Source organism: Amphiura filiformis, chromosome 5 (genome assembly GCF_039555335.1).
Source record: "Amphiura filiformis chromosome 5, Afil_fr2py, whole genome shotgun sequence".
NCBI lineage: Eukaryota > Metazoa > Echinodermata > Ophiuroidea > Amphilepidida > Amphiuridae > Amphiura > Amphiura filiformis.
The window spans coordinates 6,181,496-6,202,676 of record NC_092632.1 but is presented as its reverse complement, the minus strand read 5'-3'; the positions used below and the strand labels follow the sequence as shown (position 1 = coordinate 6,202,676).

The following is a 21,181-nucleotide window of genomic DNA, read 5'->3' as shown; positions in this document are numbered from 1 at the left end:
TCCATCACACTATTCACACACACACACAAGATACACCTACATGTTCCTGCTATTAAAATGTAGACGTTCAGTAGACACCGAAACATCAAATGCACTTTTACGCTATCAGCAATTACGCCATTGCAGCTATAGAAAAGAGGATGGTCCCCCATTGCAGGTACATCTTCGTTTGATAGTTGAGAATCGGGTGTGAATCTTCCATTGGGACCGTAAATAATGCACAGACTATCGACACTTGCCCACAAACTCGTACGTACACCCCTACACATATAGATACACACCCCGTACAGACGTACTTACACTAACCCACACACCCCCACCGTTCCTCTCACAAACTTGCCAGGTTACACCACCGCATGAACCCTAATAACCAGCGCTTATATTCACTTTGACACACTTACACGAGCTTCAAAAGCCTCAATTTTTTCTATTGCATTGGTGCTTTTCACGTTGATCTTACGTTCTATTATGTATACTAAAACACATACATTTACGCATAGCTACATTCTCATTCAACATACGATGTAATGAATCTCAAATTGTAACAGACCAATCCACTCACTCCTCAAACATTTGTAGCCAATCTCTTTGTTCCTTTCATCTCAGATTCACTTTTCGACTTCTTACTTCTTCCTCCTTGTTTCATAATATTTTGTTTTTTACCTCATCATCCTCGTAAACAATTTCCCGCATTTTTCACACACTCTCTCTATCTCACCCTTCCACTCTCCCTCTTTTCCATTTTCGTACGTGTAATCGGCGTCTGTATGTGTGACAATGATGTAATTAACATGTGTCTGTCTTGTAAACAATCGGCAAGCTTGAATGGCATCAAATTGACATCACCCGTACAAGCGCGAAGCGCCACGAACACAGGTGAAAACTAACCCTACACTGTAGAAAAAGGGGCCATAATATTACAGCAATGTCCATAGCAAAGTTATTGGAACACTTCCGTTCAAATGTTCTGTAGAAATACTAGCCTTTCCTCAAATTCTTATGGTAGTTTTTATGGACCAATAGGCCAAGCTAGCGACAATTTGCTCCCGGAAATTGCAGGACAATTTTTACAGTGTTTCAAGTCTCTTTTTATACAATCTTTCTACATGAAACCTTTGTATCTCCTCACCTCTTCTTTTCACATACACCAGCAAACACCTACAATACCTGTTCACGCTCTCGCTAAAAATATCGAAGCTCACTCGCAACACAAATAAATTCCTATATTCACCACGGACCAAAGAAAGGTATTCGCCGTAGAAGTGATGATGTAACAGGATTGCGGACCGTTAGGATAGCGGCCCGTTTAGGCATCAACCATTGTGTTTACGGATTAAACTCACTTGATTAAACTGAGACCACACACATTGGGTGATAACATAACCATGTTAACAGAACGGATACTCGAAATTACTTTAATTAATTGGCCATTCGCTTTTACATTGTACTAACCATATAAAGGTTTACAGGGACAACAAGAAACACAAAATATTGTGATTCTAAAGTTGCTGTAGCTAAGGGAGCGATCGTTATTTATGGCAGGGGGGAATGGGTAAACTTAGGGGGGAACACGAAATTTTTTTGTGGTCTTGAGGGGGGAACCTGAAATTTTTAGTTGAACCAGGAGGGGGATTGTTAAATTTTAAATGGAGAAAATTGGGAAAACAAGGGGAACGCGAAAATTTTGAGCGGACGCGAGGGGGGGAACGCGAAATTTTTTGTCGATATTTTTGCCAAAACACCCATTCCCCCCCTGCCGTAAATAACGATCGGTCCCTAAATGCGAATGTATAGTCCGACAGTTTCCGTAGCGACGTTACGTTTCTCCATAGCAACCTTTTGTTCTTTCCGATCAGAAAATATCTCATTTTATATTTCATTGGGTATTCCCATAGACAGTTTAAAGGCCAGGTTATTTTCCGTTGCGACAGAGATCGCGTTTACAGTTCTCAGCAGCGACTATCGGTTCTAGCCCTTGATTTTTCGTCAGTGATCAGCTTTTTTTTCACAGCTTTTTTTTCCTTTTCGGCGATTTCTGCAGCGGAAGACGCCGATACGGGGATTAACCACTGCGTCTCTCGCAACGGAAAATCGTCCACAAAATGTCCAACTATACCCTAGCCTTTAAACTCCTGAAATTACTTTGCTATATTAGGGCCTATACACAGCATTTCCTTACATATCGTAAACTGAATCACGTTGGACCCATCACGGCCAATTGTACATACCGCTACGGAGAAACTACTTATGGAATAATCCGGTGTAGCATTTGAGATTGGATAAGAATTGTATTTTTCTTCACAAAGGCTGTGAGAATAAAAAACCATTCACTTCATTTGTTAGGGTATGCTCTCTTTTCTTGGTTTCTTCTTGGTCTTTTCATAAAGGCCAGCAAGCATTTTGTGCACCCTAGTCGTGACAGGGATCAAAATCTGCTTCCACAAGGAACAAACGGTTAACCGAACAAAACCGTTTGAGAAATTACCATAATTCAATGAAGTTTCACAGTCCAATGTGTTTGGAATAGGAAAGCAAATAACATTGGGAAAAGAAACCGGGAAGTTGATTTTATATTCCAGACGCAAGCATTGAACAATTGCTCTTAACCAATGAAATTGATTGCTTTTGCTATATGGACCAATGAAGTTGATTATTCATTCTATACGAACCAATTCTTTTTCTGCTATAATAAACAAAACGATTGTTTGTTTTTTTCAATCGTTAGTGTGTGAATTCAATTTAAGCCTGGGATCTTCAAGGGGAAATTTTGCGTTGTGGGAAAAAGATCTTTTAGTATCAAGCATGTTAATTCATCAGAACGCCACCTGTAGCCTTTCACATTATATACACTATCAGTTGAATTTGGATATTGATTGCCCTTGTGTAGAGCCCATTATGAGAGGCTGCGTTGAGCCAATTAGCAATGGCGATGACCGCTAAACTAAGTCATCAAAATCAGATATGGCTAGGCTCTGTCATTGACGTCATTCGAGATATGAAACCAGCAACCCAATTCATAATTAGTTTCTTTGATATGAATAGATGAAATATTATTTAGTAATGTGAATATTTTCGAAATCGGATGAAATGCTGAAAACATTACAGAAACGTATCCGGAATGGAACCGGAACTGAATTACCACTGCGGAACATGCATTGTAAATGATAGATACACTCTGACCGGAACCGTTTGTTTTTTAGGAAACAAGCTTTGCCACGGGCCGACTTGGTTGATAAAGAAAAGGAATTGTCACATTTTCGGCAAGTAACCGTCTAGCATTGCCACATATTGAACACTGCCAAAGTCTCGGATATAATTGATACTTTTTAAATATTGTAACAAAATGTAGAAAAGTTTGATTGTCCAATTGTGTTACTTTGATTGTCAAAATTACATATTTTTACAAAAAAAATCAACAAATTTGTCACCTGTCATAAAGAAGACAATCTTATATAAGTTTGTGCCACTTCTTACGTGTCTGACAAATTGCCAACATAAGGGCGATTGTCAACACATCTACAAAAATATGATTGGATTGTTGGCCAAATGCAACAGGTGCAGTGATTACGTGCAATACCTTATGCACACCAGCCATACACTTGCAATCAACACATTTCCTTTTGACCATCGTCCTACAATATGTATGAGGTGACACGGTGGGTGAATAGAATATAGTACATACATGATGCCATATCAAGCTGTTAACATTTCCCTAATACCAAAGTTCATACATACTTTTCTACATTACTGTTTATCAAAACCTTTCGATTCTCACACAAATTCCGATCATATTGTTATGAACATGACACATGATAACAGTTCACTATGAAAATCTAACTCGTGGAGCCTTTCAGGTAATTTGCCGAACTCGAGACGCAATCAAGCTTTTGTATTGTTTTATTGTGTCAACAGAGGAAAAAATTTCCTTTGTTTTAGGAATAAAATGTTTATACTTAGATTCTATTCGGAAATAATGTCGTGATCAAGCAAAATCAGTCTGAAATCGGCCATATTAAATTGTCAGTTTCTTATAGCATTGCATTGTAAAAATGTAAAGAGCATTTTGCAAAGCCACATTTTGCAGAAAGCCCCATTGAATTTGGGCAATCTGTTCAAAATATGTGAGCAGTTAAAGAGTTTCCAAAAGAATAGGAAACAAAAGGAACACTTCCTTTCTTTGGCTATATCTCAAAATCAATATTTCCGACTTCGGACTGATTTTGCTTGATCACATCACATATTTGATAAATTTGCTGTTCATTTCTGAAATAAGGACCAAATTTCAGCGAAGATTAAGTATTATCGGGAGCGCCTAAATCCATCGTAAGTCTCCAAAAGCTATACAAAATTCAAATACGACGAATTTTGGTCCTTCCGATGAGAGAACAGAAGTAGGTAACCGAACTGGCGCAATATAAAAGATTTTTGTAATTTGACCGAAATGATAAAATCAAAATCATTTGCAAGGATGCCAGTGTCAGGCACAACATCGGTCAAATTTATTATATTGTACCTTGAGCACCTATATAGCCATATACATACTGCCATTATATTAGTATCTACATTAACTGTTCATATCTTGGAGTGCTCTTTTATGTTTTTTGTTGTGCAACATGGATACCTCACATCAGCATTATACACACTTTATCAGCTCTTGTTTATATACAGCACATTTGAATAACTACTACATACTTCATTTACATTCAAGGTTTTGGCACAATATGGTTATGTTACGCCAAAGTAGCATTCAATGACCCCAAACACTGTGTCTCTTAATAATCGTGTGCACTCTTACAAAAGGGGTAATTGTGGAACGCGATAAGATTTTCCATTCTCTGATTCCGTTGTTTCAAATTCAAAATACGTCTTTTCATTTATGTGATATGGTAATTGGAACATTACCCTGTAGCCTTTTGAGTTGACACACAATGATTTCGAACACGAATGATTTTCAAATAGACCTTTAACATTTGTAAGATGGTTGATTTTCCTCACCAAATTCATAAAATCAAAAATATTAAGGCATTAAACCTTTGCATGTTTTTGAGTTAAGACAATTGGAAAAGAATAACCACAATGGTATTGTTTTCATGGTGACTTACGCAGGTGTCACAGGTGTAGTGATTGTGTTACGGGTGACGTTACGATGTCAACGTCTCTTAATAGTAAATGCTTGTATTGTTCTGAAAACTTACTGAAAATATTCAAATGAGCGAGATTTTGTCACCACTAACATGTTAAAACATCAGTATAACACATTCTCGACAATGGTGAGGGAAAATCGCTACATTCCAAATCACTTTACCATGTTCACTTGGTTTTTATTACGGGCCAATCTTAAAATATCAACTTATCCGCGGTGAGAGAATACTATCTTAAATAATAGATGAACTACTGCATAATAATTAATTCAAGATCAGGTTCAAGGTAGTATTACGACAGAGAGGATAGGCTACTTATTCAATGTTTCTCAAGGTACCAACGTATCCATGGAATGGGCTATTAATGATATCTGAGCAATAAAAGAGACATTCTTTATTCATGTTCCTATAAATCCAAAATTGGTAGGACACTTCCCAATACTGACACATTAATATCGCCAGCGAAGTGTTACGTGTAATCCGATTATCACTATGTCAACTGGATCACGCTTTTAAGTTCTGCACTACGAACGAAATGATCGCATCACAAAGTCTATGGCATGTACTACCGATTTCCAAATGGTGCGTGATCCAGTTACCAAGGAGTTATGTAACCACTTCCCTGGCGTAGCAGCTCCTATCTGTTCAATACCAAGTTAATGAATTGCGCCGAATCGGTCGCATAAGACATATAACACGTTGCATTTGGTTTATCGTTCTAAGGACACAGCTCCCTAGCAACGAAAGGTAACACGCAAGTTGACAGAATTTTTCGAACGTTTCGTTTCAAATTCTTGAAAACGCATCCGATACCCGTACAAGTTACAATCAGTCGTGGACATTGGTCACTCAAGAACGATATGTTCTTCAGTCAAATCAAGCCCTTACACTCATGGATATAAAAGATATTTCTGTTCTTTTATTATAGAATGACATATTTGGGGTCGCATAAATAATTCTATATAAATGACATTGATTTTTCATATATTATATCATCATAAACAGATATGTATCAATATCGGTTTCATTAATATCTATACATTTCGTTTTTTAATAAAAACAATTACAACGACGGAAGATTCTTTATTTTCAATTTACAGCTGCTATTGTTTTCGATCTAATAGCTGACTGATGAGTAGTGAAATCAGCTGTAACCATAGTAACAATACTAGCAGAAAGGTACTTCGGCATGTGTTGTCTGTCATTCCTTTGTTACATATTCTTACAGGCTTTGCATGTAAGAATCTTATGGAAAGTACTTCGGAAGAGTTCATTTGCAAATGCATAACACAATGGATTGATAGTGCTGTTTATGTAACACAAATAATAACTGAAATGATACAATTGAACTGGAACACACTCAGGGCAGTAGCCATAGATGATGGCGATAGTTGAGTAGGGACTCCATGTAACAAAGAAAGCACCTAGAATAAATGTTAACGTCCGAGTGGCTTTACGTTCACTTCTACTCTGTCTCTCGCCTCGGAAAGATCTTCCTCTTCTGTTCTCACAGCGCGTTCCTCCAGGACGATACTTAATCATACTGGAGCGCTTGTTATTTTTTGATTTGGGCTTAGATTCTTCCTTTTTGTTTCGACTTGGGTCTGATGATGAGGTGGATTCACTAGGTTCAATTTCTGACTCGTGTTCTTTTTTATTATTAGGTGATGAGTTATTGTTTTTCTTTTGAAAAAGTTTGGAGGTATCCACAGATAAGGTTGTCGATGCCGTAGCGTCGCTAAGTCTACCGTGTCCAATCATAGGCGGTGGTTCTAACGTATTAGCTGGGGTGTACACATGTTCGTTGGATCTTTGAGAACGCAGAGGTCTTTGTCTCATTGAGTCATTTTCCCCACCTCTATTTCCACTTCCTCCTCTTCTTGCTTCCCCGCTCCCTCCACCACTAGACCCTCTCCCTTTTTTCTTGGCTAAGTTTCTTATAATTCTGAAAATATACGCATACATTAGGAACATTAATGTTATTGGTATCCAATAAACGACTACGGTAGATATACATGTGAAAAGCGGTGACTCGATTAGAAACGGTAAATAACATTCTGTTGTAGGGCGTTTATTTTCACCCACAAAATATGGCCATCCAATGACGGATGTAAAATATAACAGCGTAGGTAAAATCCAAGTTGGGATTATCATAATAGTTGCCCTTCGAAGAGTCATTTTATTTCGATATTTCGCTGGGCTCTTAACAGACCACAGTCGGTCCACACTTATCATGATAAGATTCAAAACAGAAACTTCCGAGCATGCGTAGTCTATAGAAATCCACAAGTCGCAAACAAAACTGCCAAAAGGCCAATATCCCATTATCAAATAAAGTGAATACACCGGCATGGAGAATAAACCGATGATTAGATCTGCAGCCGCTAAACTCAACAGAAAATAGTTACTTGGTTTATGCAGACGACGCTCCACGCGGAATGAAAGCATTACCAAAATATTCCCGCCAATAGTTAATACTTGACTAATGAAGGCGCTAATACATATAAAAACGAGCGCCACCGGTGTATGTGGTAAAGTTCTATTGGTGGTCGTCACCGACTGGTAGTAAAAGTCGATGTCTTCGCTGCCGTTTGTCCAACTCATCTCGTTTTCCTGTAGAACAAGGAGAAAGAAACAAAAGTGAATAAAAGATTAAAATATGTTGAAACTTGAAATAAGAAGTGAATAATGTTACTTAGGTGATGATGTCAAGAGAGTGTTGTTGATAATTTGAACACGATTGTAAAGCGCACTTGTCTAGGAAGCAAACTGGCTCTGCATTTGTTTCAAGTACTTGGGATTGAAAGTAACATGCATTAGTCGGTTTGTGGTGATACACTAGGGATAGGTTAAGAGCACATCCGTTATAAATAGATGCAAGTCAAATAACCGCTTGGGCATCTTACGGCACAGGGACGTACAGACCAACGACCTGAATTAAGCCTGTTTGGTATCAACCTTTATGTTGAGAAAGTATTTTTTATACCAATGTAAAAACAATAATATAAAATGTTGCTATAAGGTTTAAAAAGGAGTTTAAAAATATCAATGAGAATATTCAAAAAATATATTTTCCATTGATATCGTGGTAGGCCAGGGTACCTATACAATAATCACATTGTCATCGCCACTATCAAATTAGCGTGGGCAGATGTTCCTCTGTTACCATAGTTATAATAAAGAAATACAATCCAGGTGGCGAAGCATGTTCAGTGAAAATTTGAAGAGGTCTAGAGTCAATTCAAAAGGAAAGTAACATTTGATATTCAAAATAATTTGTTTGAAAAAATCCATTTGCGATTTGAATGGTAAAGGTTGACCAGTATTCATCAACCCTGTTTATATACATACCATTTGGTACGCTCTCTGGTGTTCTGAGCGTCTTACGGCGATAGGAAACAAAATCGGACCTAGGGTTAATGCCCGGATCAAACTAACCGAATACTTTATCCATTTTAGAATATGGGACATGGGCATTTATCTTTCACTTCCGTAGTCCACTCTTGGGCAGAACATAAAAACATAACAAATCAAGAGTAAATATATGTCTGAATTAATATCCAAAAAGTTCCCACGTTTTACTTTACTCATTTAGGAGTTATTTGGGGTTAAAAATGTGTTTTTCGTGATTTTTTTCCATTTTTGCCCAAAAATGTCAAATATTAAAATAGCTGTAACTTTAAAAATAATTTGAGTAGAAATTTCATTTCTATTGTAGATGTTACATGTCATATGGATTTTCCAACACTGGTGTCAAAAAAAATGTCATAGCACAACTCTAAAATATAAAAAAAATGGCAAAAACCATATTTTTGTGCTATTTTTGCCATTTTTGACCTAAAAATGTAATTTTTGCATGGGGAAAAAATAAATATATATTTTCTTGATTTAAAAAATATGTCATTATATCAACCTAGTTATTCTGAACAAAAAAAAGTTAATGATGGTGAATGTCTGTGACCTATAGTTTTTGATCTATGGCCCTTTCAAATTCACGTATGGACTAAGATAGCATGTTTTTGTCAATTTTTCCAATATTAGGCTGAAAATGGTACTTTTTTGTAATTTTAACAAAATTTTCAGTGTTTGGAAAGTGGGAACTTCACATATATTATGGATATATTATAGTACTTTCATTTTAAGCTAGTTATAGATCCACTGGTAGCTCGGTTTCCATGGCAGAAGCAATTATATCGTTAATTTTACTACTTTCAATGCAGCAAAATCATTTTAGTCATCATTTTACTGCATTGAAAGTAGATAAAATTGCTGCTACCACGGTAGTGGGCATACTAGTGGATCTTGAAATAGCTTAACATTAAAGTACAATTACATGTTCATATTATTAAGTGTAGTTCCCACTTTCCAAAAACTAACATAACAAGTTGGTTAAAATGGCCATAAAGGGCCATTTTTGGCGTAATATTGGAAATATTGAACAAAAACATGCTATTTTAGTCCATATATGAATTTGAAAGGGCCATAGATCAAAAACTATAGGTCACAGACATTCACCATTATTAACTTTTTTGTTCAGAATAACTAGGTTGACATAATGACATATTTCTTAAATCAATAAAATTTATATTTATTTTTTCCCCATGCAAAATTACATTTTTAGCTCAAAAATGGCCGAAATAGCACAAAAATATGGTTTTTGCCATTTTTTTTTTATATTTTAGAGTTGTGCTGTGACATTTTTATTCACCAGTGTTAGACATCCATGTAATATGTAACATCTACAATAGAAATGAAATTTCTACTCAATTTATTTTGAAAGTTACAGCTATTTTAATATTTGACATTTTGTGCAAAAATGGAAAAAATCACGAAAACACATTTTTAACCCTAAATAACTCCTAAATTACACAGTAACGTGCAAGTGGGAAATGTTATATTATTGATCAGTGATATAATAGCTATATTTTCATGTATAAACCATCCTCTACCCAGAAAGGGAGAACGAAAACTACTTTCTGAAGCACTTAGCAAGCCTTGTCCCATGGTCTATTTGTGAGGTAAAACAGATTTTTATTAATTTTTAAAACTTACCCCGTTTTGTTTTTGAAATATAAGAATTTTACGAAAATACCTAATTTCAAATCCATTCCACGAATACAAATACATGAATCAATCAATGTCATGAACTGTGTCTGTTTTACGGTCAGCACTGGACATGTTCAATATAGTTTATATTTGACTCATGGAATGGATTAAAAATGAGGTGTGATTTCAAATTATTTTAATTCAAGCAAAGACAGGTCAATTGTCAAAATTCAAAGAGTATGTGGTAGCTGTTTTATGCCTCAACAAAATCATCTATTTTGTTCCGTTTCGTTCGGGCATTACATTTATATAAGGACACCCTGTATGCGCAAAAAAGAGTTATCATCTATTTATTTAATCAAGTATTAACGGCATGTTAATTAACATCTATTTAATTAAATGTATTAACGTCAAGATGTTAATTAACCTCATATATTTGATTACAAGTATTTACAACAAGATGTTAATTACAGCATTCCCAGATTGCAAGGTCATCGAACCAATCCCGCCTTGAGCTTATTTTGTTACGTAGTTCAATCTCCCATTGGTGACTTGAATCTTTTCAGACTTTTTTTTTTAATATTATCAATAAGTGACATGAAAATGACCTTGTCGTATGCCTCTTTCATCACCAAAAAAGGAACTGACCAAAAAATAACATTGATCACAGTCATCGCTGATGCGTTTGACATCTTTGGAGGAATATGTTGTGTATTTAACTTGAGACGAGATTGAATGGTCTGTCTATGAACTGAAAAGGTACTAGCTAAGACTTGGCGGTATAAATGTTGTTTTAATGTTCCCCGGGGTAGCTCAATCCGAAGCAAGAACAACATCTGATTATAGCCTGCCTCTCATAAGTCAGCGCTATTTTGTCTATAGTGATCACACACAAATATCGCAAATATCTCAACTAATCAGAACAGTCTCAAAACACCTTTATATGCAGGCATTATGTTATTTATATCTTTAACCATTAAATTTATACTCAGACATGATTTTCTTGATTTTTCGAATATTCCCAGCAACATATTGATTCAATATGGCGTAATACTCATCAATTAATGATAGAAGTCATGAAGGACACAACACACAGCGTATTTAATGAAATATTTAGCACGCGTAGTGTCGACAAATCGATGACCAAACACGGATCGGAAAACAACGAAACATGTTGTTCTGTTTAGTGCTTACTATAGAGAGCGCGCTGCACGAGTCGGTGTACGAGTCTGATAACAATTACAAATGGTGTGCAAATGTTGAAACTCACTACTTGTTTGCAACATTTGATTTTAGTGAGTTAATCGAAGTTGACGAAATGGTTTAGTTGCCTGTACCAGTTGTACGATGTTTTTATATTGCCTATAAATCCGGTTGATCCTTGCAAAAGTATAGTTTGACTTGTTTATTATGTACGGTTCTTTAGTTGTGGCCAACAGGATAAAATTTGATCTATAACCAGATTTGACCATTTTTGATATGTCAGCCATGTTGGATGTATGCAAAGTAGGAAGTGGGTATTGTTTTATTACTTAGACTTTTGGGGATTTAAATATGTTTTTATGTGAGCTTTAGGGAGATGGGTGTAATGAAATAGTCCAAGGTCTTTTTCCGGATGTTTTGTTACCGTATTTGGTAGTATCTGACGATAATAAACAAGGGATCTCGCCTCTGTAATATCATCAAAATTCAGCTTTTGGTACCTTTGTCATTGTCATAGATGCGCTAACATAGCCTGCTAGTTGATTTATTTATACTTTGCTGAGATCACTGAATAGGACTTTAAATGATATTCTTTATGGTAATAATTTCTGATATCCTCGCAGGATGATATAAGCATCTAGGTTCCTGTGATTTCAAATTTGTTCAACTTCATATAGCCATAGCAGTCTGCGTGAGGTAACTATGGAAGATATTGACTAAAAGCAATGCCCCAAATGGTGAAGCGTAAAATTTGTTAAGACATTGGGGGGGAACAGCCAACACTGGTATTGAAGTTAAATACATGCGTCAAGCTGGATACATCAGTTGAATTATACGAGTATATTCATTTTGACCCTGTACAGCGAGGAGGAAATCTAATTTTTGTGTCGTTACGTGAATTTAATTTCAATTGCATTTAATTGACATGCAAATAACTAACAAATTATAGATGACTGATGAATGATTAACCTGGGGCACGTAGAAAACAAAATGATACACGCTTCGGGACCGTGTGTTTGCTCGCATCATCCTGCTTTTATTGTTATAAAGTTGGCGTTTTCAAATTGAAATCATGATAACCCACTTGGTTCCATTTCTTTTTCTATATACATTTTTCCGCTCTACTTGCTCTATATTACCGGCCAACTCTTGCAAACGGAACAAGTACATGAAATGCTGGTCAAGCGGCTTTTAAGCGCTCAAGTAATTGACCATAAAGTAAATATTCCAGGTACATACGCTCTACCTTGACTGCTCAAAAAGGACTTCTTATTTTGTCCAGGTCAGTGTTTCCGTTAAGTTAAGTAACCTTAGTACCTGGGTAAAAATATATATGCTAGTCATGATAAGAGCTGTTTTGTTGCTGCATAAAACGTTAAATGCATCAATCACGCAACATGTATATTATTAGACAAAATCTATTTCTTTTTAGTTTGTATCGGGCTTAAAGGTGGGTGGTCAAAATGTTTCATATTCTGTTTTCTATCTTACATTGAAGTTTATTATTAAAGCAATTTATTTCCAAACTTTGAATGCCTTGCGCCAGTGGTTTTGATATGAGAGAGAAGCAAAAACGTGTCAATGCCCCATGGTGGATCCCACTTTTTGTTCGCACCATGCTAACGAAACATTATCTCAAGCGTTAAATTTTACTGGGGCAATGAGACGATGAGCTTTCCTCATTTGTGATGGCGGGGATGGGGCTGTCGATCTGGTAATACACCTTTAATAAGATAATAATCAATATTGTATATTCTACTTAACTCTTACCGTTCATTTCCTATAATACACCGTGTTATTTTATTTATCAACTAAACGAGTAGGACTAGCTTTAACCATCATTATTTTTAGTTCATGAGCACTCCTTTTAGAATGAGACTTAATCCGGTGGAAGAAGCACAAAATGAAGTCTGGCAAAGCTTTCAATCAGTTGACTTTGAATCGTTACTGCATGGTTGGTACATTAAAAACCAATTAAGCGTATGGATAAGGAAACAACGTATAGCAGCATTCTGCTAATTATTGCATGCTTTCAAAATGATACTATGAAATCTGTAATAATTAATGAAGAATTATGCAAGATATAATTAAGTTTGTAAGTGACCTTTTTTTAAACCTTTCCCCAACTTTTTCAGCAAACACTGTTTCGTTTAATGTTGTCCTTAAACCAGTCTGATGAAATCTAGTGTCTTGGTTGTTGTTTCTGTATTCAGTTGAATCACCTCTACCCAATCAACAACAACAAAAATTAATGAGGCTAGCCAACCAAACATGGTAAATTACAATAGGATATTAGACCCATTGCTATTGTACACCGTATAATTTATGATATTTGTTTCTTTATTCGATTGTATTACAAATCAAACGCCCGAACTGAATTATCACCTACGAGAACCACGTATCCTATAGATGATCTGTTTCTCACCTGCACAAAAGGGAGCCTCAACACCTTCTTGGGCTCAATGATGGTAACTGGTAATCAAATTAGTCACGTTCATATGTTCAGAAATGAAAACAGAGACCGAGTTTCTTTTCGTACGTATAATGCAAAACTAAAACAAAAGAAGAAGAAGATGAAACTCCACAAAGTAGCGTGAAAGAATGTTAAACGTACCAATATCTTATTGCTTGAAGAACGTAAGAATATATTTAGGCTATATGTTTACAATTCAATTCGCGATTTAAACAAAATCAGTGATAAATATAGAGGTAATTATGAAACACCAGGAGCATAGAGAACATTAAAACATTAATTACACGGTTGGATTGGTAAAAGAGAAAGATGGAATGTTGCCATTTGCACCTGTTCTGTAGTTACCGAGATGCCTGACCTTGAGACTTGCACCACAGTGGTAATATACTATCTCCTGCTTGACCATGAGCGTTCCCCTTACCTAGCACAAATATTACATAACAATTCTTGAAATAGTACATAATGAGTTCAAAATGGGGAAAGTGTCTTTTGTAAAAATAAGGGTAATTAAAACAAAATCTCCTGAAATCTCCCTTTTGTTCGAAGTGCAATTAGGTAAAGATCGTTGCACTTTTCGGATAGAAGAAACAAGTCATAGAGCATCGCACAATTTTAATATTCTGTTGAAACTGATTCACCACGTGTAAAAGTCAATAAATATGGAATAACCTATCATAGAAACGCTGCTTAATCCTCGGTTTTATTGGCAACGTTGATGTCAGCCGAAAAGGATTACCACTTGATACGTGTAAGTTATTGGCTGAGATTGTCACAAGTTTGGTACAATCTTCAAATTTTATAGATGTATCTATCTTCTCCCATCAACTTGTGACAGCTGATTTTAACCTGAGAATTATTGGTAGGGTCCTATTTCACAATCTAATATAGTGTTCATCTTTGCCTGTATATCACAACTATTTCCAAACTGACAAAACTGTGTAATTTGACAAGAAGGCGAATGCTAGTAGACATAGCATAGACACATAGACGAACAGAACGGGAAAATATACAAATAAATGATTAATCAAAGTAATTGCTATATAATTTTGAACGTAAATACACGACATCCAAGGGGTGGAATAAGTAATGTAACCATTGAAAGTCGTTAATATTTGATATTTTTGGTCAGCATTAAGAAGGAGGGAGTTACATCGAGGTCCATTTTGTGCGATATCTGTTGTGTAAAAAGTAAAGTAACAAAAAGACTCACTACCAACACATATATGATTATCATTATTACACACCACTGATTGTGCACAACCTAATGTCGATATATAAATCCGCAGTTTTATGAGAACCAAGTGATGTCGCCCCTATTTACAACAATCTATACCTGAACATGGAAGACAATTTAAGATGAATTTATAATGTGTCATAAAATGTGCTTGTAGTGGAATGGGTTCCAAGCGGGATTTATGTAGGGATGTGTGTGTGTGATGTGGTTGTTTTTGTTTTTCGGTTGTTTTCTGTAATCATTTGATACTGTCTGGTTAGAAAACCATCATTGGGAATAACGTCCAGTTAAGACTAATAAAAAGGACCCCAACAAGCGCTTCTACGTGAGTTTTTCCCTTTCGACTTTCAATACATTCAACCCCGTTTTTTTATTGGCAATATTTGAATATTCCTAACCTTCCTCATTCCTTAGATTAATTCATTTTGCCTCCCGAGAGTTGACCCTCGGACTCGAAGTAAATAAGTACCAAATGCGATATATTCTTGACTGTCGTGATTTTGTTTGATCCAAATTATGAAGAATTCTATTGTGCTTTAGAGAAATCTTTTGTGTGAGTGTGTGGGGGTGTGTAGGGGTGTGTGTGTTTCCTAATCAAACCTTTTAATAACTTGGACAAGATCAAGGGCAAAGATATTTGCTATGGCCATAATGCCCCATTAAACACGCCAAAAGTGAATGCTTTTAGAATTTAAATTTGGCAAAATATAGCAATATTTTACCAAGTGTGTATACTTGCTTACGTGTGCGTTTCTCAAATTAAAACATAAAAGTATTTTGGGCGAAAGTTTTTATGTCATTTTCTAATATAAAGAAAAATTGCGATATAAGCATGCTGTATTCTTTATATGACTCACGAGAATTTCCTATAATATACGTATATATTATATACTATATAATCAAATAATCTAAATGATTTCAAAATACAGATACTATAAATGAGGTCAAATTGTCAGTACAAAGCAATACATTCGCGTGAACACCTGCAATCATGGAAGTAGAAGTGACGAATATGAATTCCCCAATATCTTGTCTTTGTTGAGTGTAAATTATTGCAGAAACGATATTTAATGGCCAACGTAGGAGGGGTCAACGAACTGAATCTAATTATCAATTCTGAGAATACAAATAATACCATTTACATCTGGACATTATATAGATATGTACCTTTATCTATATATATTTTTATATAAAATGCTAGAGGGAACAATAGCCCATGAGGAGTGACACAGAGCAATCACTTATAGGCACCTAGGCACTATAAAAGACAACCACATGTGCCAATTAGTGATCCACAGCAGCTTAGGGACAACAAAAGTAAACGGGTACAGCAAAGCATCAGACACAAGAAATAAGATGCTTATGCACTTTGCTCTTGAAGGTTGGTGCGCCGTTGTCAGATATGTCTCCTACTCCATCTCTGGTAGGTTATTTCAAACGTGAACTGCAGTGTGGATGAAGGTCCTGCCAGTAGATAGAAACTGGTACCGTGAGAGCATGGCAAGGCATGGACAAGCTGGAGCGGGTAGTTCTTCTGACTACAAATGGCTTTGGTAGCCTTAGGATCTGGTGGGCACAAGCTGCTAGAGGACCGTTGCTGCAGCCACCTGACGTCTTTGATGGAGAGATGTGATGTTCAACATTGTGCTAGCTTCCTCTTCGCTCATGCCTATGATTCGCTCACGCATATGAGTCTAATAATCCTAGAGTAATGGCATCATCCAAGATAGTGAGGCATATTCCATTACAAAGCGAACTTGAGCCTTGTAAACAGTTGCTCTGCATCTGACATTGAGTTTATTTGCAACTCTCCTTAGAGCGCTCAGCCTCTGTCCTGCTGCTCTGGATGAGACGTTGGAGATGTGCTTTGTGCTTTGAGATATGTATGTACAACAATCCGTCCTTCGTAAATTGAGCCCTATCATGTTCATATCGTTAGTCAAACTCATAGCTATTGCTCAAGCCGAGCTACAAGAGCAATATGCTAAGATGACTATGTATCCTAAAATATGAATACACTTATAGGCGGCGGGAGGAGGAGAGGGGGGAAACATGTCCCCTAAAATAAAAATCATAAAGAACAAAAAATAAAGCAATAATTGCCCTGTAGATTTGCCTTTTTAGTACGAAAAACACCATGCTTTGGAGTAAAATTGCACAATTTTGCGCACTTCTCGCACACATAATAGCAAAACACCTCATTTGAGGTTTAAATGGGCTGAAATTGAACCACTCGATACCCAACTGACTTCACTTTACTTTGATGTTTCTTATACTTGAGATGATGACATTTATTAATACTTTTAGATGATTAATTGCTTTTTACAATTCCTGTGCAATGTCTTCAAACAAAAGACAACTAATCAAAATAATTCAAGTTCAATTCCTTTTTAGTAGTTATTTATACCCGTACAACAACCTCAAAGTTAAAATTGGATATAAGAGTATTCAAAATTGAAATTTTAAAGACAAGATCTTCATGATTTATGAGAATTTTCTACATAAATAATTTAAAATACAGACACGTACAAATGAGGTCAAATTGTATACAAAGTACTACAATTTATTACGCGCGAAAACCTCATTCCACAATATCTTGACTTTCTTGAGTGTAAATCATTGCAGAAACGATATTTAATGGCCAACGAAGGAGGGATCAACGAACTGAATCTCATCCTTTCTGGGAGTACTGGAAGTAATATCTGAATGTAAAAGTAAATATAATAATACTAATACCATCTGCAAGGGGCATTGTCGGGACAACCTTGTGTACCACATCCGCAATATGTCATCTCGTATATTGCTGCCTGCGTTTAATACCAAAACACATCTGAGCGGCTACAGGGATTCTCAATATCTTTTTAAATGTATGACGACTCCTTATTAGTGCACAGCACTATGTTGAACAAAGGGTAAGTCGTGCGATTTATTTGTTAAAAGCAATTTCTCAATTGATTTCTTTACATTAAAAGGTAAAGATTGAAATAAAACATGTTTCCATTTTTTTAAAGACCGTTTAGTCTCTAAAATCCAAGATGGCCGTCGTGATTGAAAATGTGCCATATTTTACTCATAAATTGCGCTTTAGTAGGGTACAGAATGGAAGTCCCATTCTCGGGTTGAGTACAAGAAGTTTTGAAGGTGTTTCTTTGTAGATTTGAGGATGCTGAATAAAATGAGAGGGGTCTGCACCATCGAAAAGTGTGGGGAACTCTTGGTAGAGGGCGTTTTTCAAAATGGCCTCCAAAATCCCTTAACATCACCATAACTTGGTCAGAGAAGCACCCAGCAGCACGATTCTGATGTCTATACCCATGTTTTCAGGGTCAAGGAATCCAATAGAGTAATTTACAACAGCCTAGGACCTATCATTTCAAGATGGCTGCCAAAATTTCAAAATGGCCGCCAGTGAAAATTACTGATTTGGCTATATCTCGGGTGCAGAAAGTCCTAGAAGTATGATGCTGTTGTCTATATATACCCATGTTTACAGGGTCTAGAAATCCATTGAAATAATCTAAAACAGCACAGGACCTAAAATCCCAAGATGGCTGCCAAAATTTAAAAACAACCACCATTAAAATGCAGAATTTTGCCTATATCTTATCTTATCAGTGGTTTATACGGCCTTATCCGGCGTTTACGATCCTTACCTGGGGCTAAGATACCTTAACCTTAGCATAACGCAGTCTAACCCCCAGATAAGGTATCTAAACCCCAGATAAGGCGCCGTAACCCTAAATTAAGGGACATAGACCCCAGATAAAGCAGTCCAAACCCAAAATAAGGTGCCTTAACCTTAAATAAGGAACATAAACCACAGATAAGGCATCTAAACCCCACGTAAGGTGCCTTAACTCTAGATAAGGATCGTTAAACCCAGATAAGGGTCGTAAACACCAGATAAGGCACCTAAACCCCAGATATGGCTCCTTAACCCCAGATAAGAGACGTACACCCCAGATAAGGCATTTTAAACCCCAGATAAGGCGCCTTAACACCAGATAAGGAAAGTAAACCTATAAACCCCAGATAAGGCATTTAAACCCCATATAAGGAGCCTCAACCCCAAATAAAGGATGTAAACCACAGATAAGGCAGTCTAAATCCCAGATCCATTCTTTAGGCATCTAAACCCAGATACGGCGCCTTAACCCCAGCTAAGGGACGTAAACCCAAGATAAGGCAGTCTAAACTCCAGACAAGGCGTCTAAAACCCAGATAAGAGATGTAAATATAGGATAATGCAGTCTAAACCCCAATAAGCTGCCTTAACCCCTGATAAGGGATGTTAACTGGGGATAACAGTCTACACCCCAGATAAGGCATCTAAACCCCAGATAAGGCGCCGTAACCCCAGATAAGGGACGTAAGCTCCAGATAAGGCAGTTTAAAAAACCCAAATAAGGCACCTTAAACCCTAGATAAGGAACACAAACCCAATATAAGGCAGTCTAAATCCCAGATAAGGCATCTAAACCAAGATAAGGCGCCTTAACCCCAGATAAGTGACCTGAATCTTGGATAATGCAGTCTAAACCCCAGATAAGGCGCCCTAACCCCAGTTAAGGGACGTGGATGTAGGATAGTCTAAACCCTAGATAAGGCGCCCTAACCCCAGATAAGGGATGTGAATCTAGGATAACGCAGTCTAAACCCCTACACCCATTACACTGTTGTCAATGGGTAAATGGCTGATTTCGGGTGAAATTTTCTCAAATTCAGAGATCTCACAGTTAATATAGTTAAACCCCACCAATATCAGGTGAAACTAGATGATTTAGATCCCAAATGATCAAAAACTCAACATAGGTTGAAATGAGACTTTTTTTGTTTAAATGCACTGAACCGCAAACAAAATGGCATTGCGATTGCACCCTCGAAGCTGAGAGTTACAATTAATTAGATAGGACGAATAATATGCTAAAAAGTGTCATATAATGATAAAAATATGCCATTTCGAAGCATCAAAACCCAAAATGTACTTTTTTGGCTATATAACTTGGTCAATTACAGTGATTTTAAACAGTCTTTTCAGATACCACGCGAATAAATAGTTCATCATTTCCATGCATCGCCCAGGCTTATTAGTGGTATATAACCATGCACTAGTGCCACGAGTAGGTACTGTCTCTGATTTGCCGTCCATCTTGGACCTGGCAAGGGGTCTGGTTATGTAAAACATTGTGCTTTTGGTTCAAAAACATAATTATACACTTGGAAACGTGATCATAAAAACAAACTCATGCATTTATATACATTTAAGCAGTATATAAGCAGCCATATTGGTCGCCATATTGAATAGTAATCATAATGCTAGAATATTAAATATATCTTTGAGTGCCTGACACAATGCTAGTTCCAGTGTTTGAAATTTAGATTTTGAGCATACTTTGAGAGAGATATGTGGATTTGTTTGCATGTGTCAGTCAGTTTTACAAGATTTTTGCAGCCATCTTGAATTTTACCACTTACCCCGAAATATTTAATCTTTCTTTGAGTATCTGACGCAAGGCTACATAGTTCCAGTGTTTGAAATTTACATTTTTAGCATATTTTGAGAGCGATATATAGCTTATTTTGCATGTGCCAGTCAGTTTTACAAGATTTTGGCGGCCATCTTGGATTTTACCACTTACCCCGAAATATTAAATCTTTCTTTGAGTGTCTGACACAAGGCTACATAGTTCCAGTGTTTGAAATTTACATTTTAGCATATTTTGAGAGCGATATATATCTTTTTTTGCATGTGTTAGTCAGTTTTATAGGATTTTGGCGGCCATCTTGGATTTTACCAGTTACCCTCAAATATTAAATCTTTCTTTGAGTATCTGACACAAGGCTACATAGTTCCAGTATTTGAAATTTACATTTTAGCATATTTTGACAGTGTTATATAGCTTTTTTTGCATGTGTCAGTCAGTTTTATAGGATTTTGGCGGCCATCTTGGATTTTACCACTTCCCACGAAATAAAAAAATGGAAACATCTTTTTTCCCATTATTTACCCCCACAAGAGACAAAATCAAGTGAAATTTTGCTTTTAACACCGAAATCACACGATTCGACATAGTGCTGAGCACT

General features: G+C 36.4%; 1 protein-coding gene across 2 annotated transcripts in view; it reads right to left on the bottom strand.

Annotated features, from left to right (window-relative positions):
- Nucleotides 1–1,775: 1,775 nt before the first annotated feature.
- LOC140152529 (muscarinic acetylcholine receptor M1-like) overlaps nucleotides 1,776–21,181 on the bottom strand; it is an 83,624-nt gene continuing 64,218 nt past the window's right edge. For both annotated transcript variants that reach the window (XM_072174886.1, XM_072174885.1), the window contains one exon: nucleotides 1,776–7,754. In XM_072174886.1, the coding sequence (XP_072030987.1) occupies nucleotides 6,354–7,745 (1,392 nt within the window). In that variant the 5' untranslated portion in view covers nucleotides 7,746–7,754 and the 3' untranslated portion in view covers nucleotides 1,776–6,353. The remainder of the gene's footprint in view (nucleotides 7,755–21,181) is intronic.